The 3,310-nt window shown below is 43.9% G+C and overlaps 1 protein-coding gene across 1 annotated transcript in view; it reads right to left on the reverse strand.

The window, feature by feature from the left end:
- LOC124035490 (CMP-N-acetylneuraminate-beta-galactosamide-alpha-2,3-sialyltransferase 1-like) overlaps window positions 1-925 on the reverse strand; it is a 10,597-nt gene extending 9,672 nt beyond the window's left edge. The window contains exon 1 of the mRNA XM_046348943.1: window positions 536-925. Within this exon, the coding sequence (XP_046204899.1) occupies window positions 536-799 (264 nt within the window). The 5' untranslated portion in view covers window positions 800-925. The remainder of the gene's footprint in view (window positions 1-535) is intronic.
- Window positions 926-3,310: the final 2,385 nt, after the last annotated feature.

The following is a 3,310-nucleotide window of genomic DNA, read 5'->3' on the forward strand; positions in this document are numbered from 1 at the left end:
AATTATAGGCCTATTACCGAATGAGAACGTGTTGGACTTGCGCTGGAAATGATTTTATTTATCCAATGTTTGTCATAGCTTTTTGTTTTGTAACGACCATAGGTTTATAAACGCGGATATAGACTCTGCCGCTCGGGCATGCTTTTTTGAGGCACAGTCGATAACGCACTAGACTTCAGGCTAGAAGGTTGAGGGTTCGAGGCCTGCTCCCTGCCAGTTTCATTACCCTGGTGTCAGAAGTGATCGGACCTTGCATCCACGACAGTGCGTGTGCTTGGCCGGTGAGCGCGTTCCTAAAAGACGTTGAGTCGCAAACTAGCACGAAGACGCGCTCTTTGAAAGGAGGGAGTAGTGTAACGGCCCTGGGTGGATAAGCAAGGATATCGACTCTGCCGCTCGACCATTCTTTTGGGGCACAGTCGATAGCGCGCTGGATTTCGGACTATAAGGTCGAGGCCAGCTCTCTGCCTGTTACATTAGTTAAGACATATTTTAAAAAATATATATATATTAACAAAAAATATATTTAGCCTACCCGCCACCACGTTCTGGTATCATTGGATAGTTTCTTGTTCTCTCTCGTCAGAAATGGTTTGATAGATCTGATGAAGCGCTTCTGAAACCATGGGTCGTCGTCCGGCGGTGGAGAGAAGATTCCGTCCAGCGGCGGAAGGGCATTTCTTAGAAAATCCACAAATGAATTGGAGGATTGCTGTCCAGAATAAAACACAATGATGGTAGTGATGCATATTAGAACAGTGGGTAGAAGGCATTTTCTAATCCTGACGCTCCTAATCATTTCGTAGGTGGCATAGAATCCTCACCACCTGTGAAGACATCAATAATGACTATGTGAAAACACTCCTAATAATGCTGGTTTTCTAAGCTTTCAAAACGACTGCGAACTTGGAAAGAAAAATCGTTTGATTCTTCTTCTATCAGGTTTAACGGCGGTTGGCATCCAATTTGTTGCATTACCGCCACCTACTAGACTGGAGTACAACTCCCTTTTACCTTGCTTGAAAAATACAAATGTACTAAATAAATACCCTACCATCTAACACTACACTCACTAATTTCAAAATTATACATTATAAATTATTATAATATTATAAATAAAATTAACACCACCCTACTCCATTAAATGTATTCCTACCTCATGCCATCATCCTGAAAGGTATGGGACATCACCACTTAACACACCCTGTAACACATTTACATTTAAGTAATTTAGCAGATGCTCTTATCCAGAGCGACTTACAAATTGGTGCATTCACCTTATGACATCCAGTGGAACAGTCACTTTACAATAGTGTATCTAAATCTTTAAAGGGGGGGAGGGGTAAGCACACCCAAATACCTCTTTGCAGCTGCCAACACAACCTCAATTTTCTGTGACTTGCTATAAATTATACAAATCTAATCTTACTGAAACTTATATCACTTTTTGGCCGATCCCTTTGTACTTGTATACCTCTACTACTCTCCCCACTCCTCCCTTTGTACTGGTATACCTCTACTACTCTCCCCACTCCTCCCTTTGTACTGGTATACCTCTACTACTCTCCCCACTCCTCCCTTTGTACTGGTATACCTCTATGACTCTCCCCACTCCTCCCTTTGTACTGGTATACCTCTACTACTCTCCCCACTCCTCCCTTTGTACTGGTATACCTCTACTACTCTCCCCACTCCTCCCTTTGTACTGTTATACCTCTACTACTCTCCCCACTCCTCCCTTTGTACTGGTATACCTCTACTACTCTCCCCACTCCTCCCTTTGTACTGGTATACCTCTACTACTCTCCCCACTCCTCCCTTTGTACTGGTATACCTCTACTACTCTCCCCACTCCTCCCTTTGTACTGGTATACCTCTACGACTCTCCCCACTCCTCCCTTTGTACTGGTATACCTCTACTACTCTCCCCACTCCTCCCTTTGTACTGGTATACCTCTACTACTCTCCCCACTCCTCCCTTTGTACTGGTATACCTCTACTACTCTCCCCACTCCTCCCTTTGTACTGGTATACCTCTACGACTCTCTCCACTCCTCCCTTTGTACTGGTATACCTCTACTACTCTCCCCACTCCTCCCTTTGTACTGGTATACCTCTACTACTCTCCCCACTCCTCCCTTTGTACTGGTATACCTCTACGACTCTCTCCACTCCTCCCTTTGTACTGGTATACCTCTACTACTCTCCCCACTCCTCCCTTTGTACTGGTATACCTCTATGACTCTAACCACTCACATTGACAACCTGAAAATCTGCTCAGCAAGGAAGAAGACACTGCTCCAGAACGGCCATAAAAAAAGCCAGACTACGGTTTGCTTCTGCACATGGGGACGAAGATCGTACTTTTTGGAGAAATGTCCTCTGGTCTGATGAAACAAAAATAGAACTGTTTGGCCATAATGACCATCGTTATGTTTGGAGGAAAAAGGGGGATGCTTGCAAGCTGAAGAACACCATCCCAACCGTGAAGCAGGAGGGACTGGTGCACTTCACACAAAACAAATGTCATCATGAGGAAGAGAATTATGTAGATATATTGAAGCAACATCTCAAGACATCAGTCAGGAAGTTAAAGCTTGGTTGCAAATGGGTCTTCCAAATGGACAATGGCCCCAAGCATACTTCCCTGACCTCAATTCTATAGAAACGTTTTGGGCAGAACTGAAAAAGTGTTTGTGAGCAAGGAGGCCTACAAACCTGACTCAGTTAGACCAGCTCTGTCAGGAGGAATGGGCCAAAATTCACCCAACTTATTGTGGGAAGCTTGTGGAAGGTTACCCGAAACGTTTGACCCAAGTTAAACCATTTAAAGGCAATACTACCAAATACTAATTGAGTGTAAACTTCTGACCCACTGGGAATGTGATGAAAGAAATAAAAGCTGAAATAAATCATTCTCTCTACAATTATTCTGACATTTCACATTCTTAAAATAAAGAGGTGATCCTAACTGACCTAAAACAGGGATTTTTTGCTAGGGTTAAATGTCAGAAATTGTGAAAAACTGAGAAATGGAAAAACGGATGATGACACCTACAGTACCACTACCAGGTAGAGATCTCAATCCATCTCTATGGTGGCCCACCAAACGGATGATGACACCTACAGTACCACTACCAGGTAGAGATCTCAATACATCTCTATGGTGGCCCACCAGACGGATGATGACACCTACAGTACCACTACCAGGTAGAGATCTCAATACATCTCTATGGTGGCCCACCAGACGGATGATGACACCTACAGTACCACTACCAGGTAGAGATCTCAATCCATCTCATGGTGGCCC

The sequence above is a fragment of the Oncorhynchus gorbuscha genome, linkage group LG05, assembly GCF_021184085.1.
Source record: "Oncorhynchus gorbuscha isolate QuinsamMale2020 ecotype Even-year linkage group LG05, OgorEven_v1.0, whole genome shotgun sequence".
Lineage (NCBI taxonomy): Eukaryota > Metazoa > Chordata > Actinopteri > Salmoniformes > Salmonidae > Oncorhynchus > Oncorhynchus gorbuscha.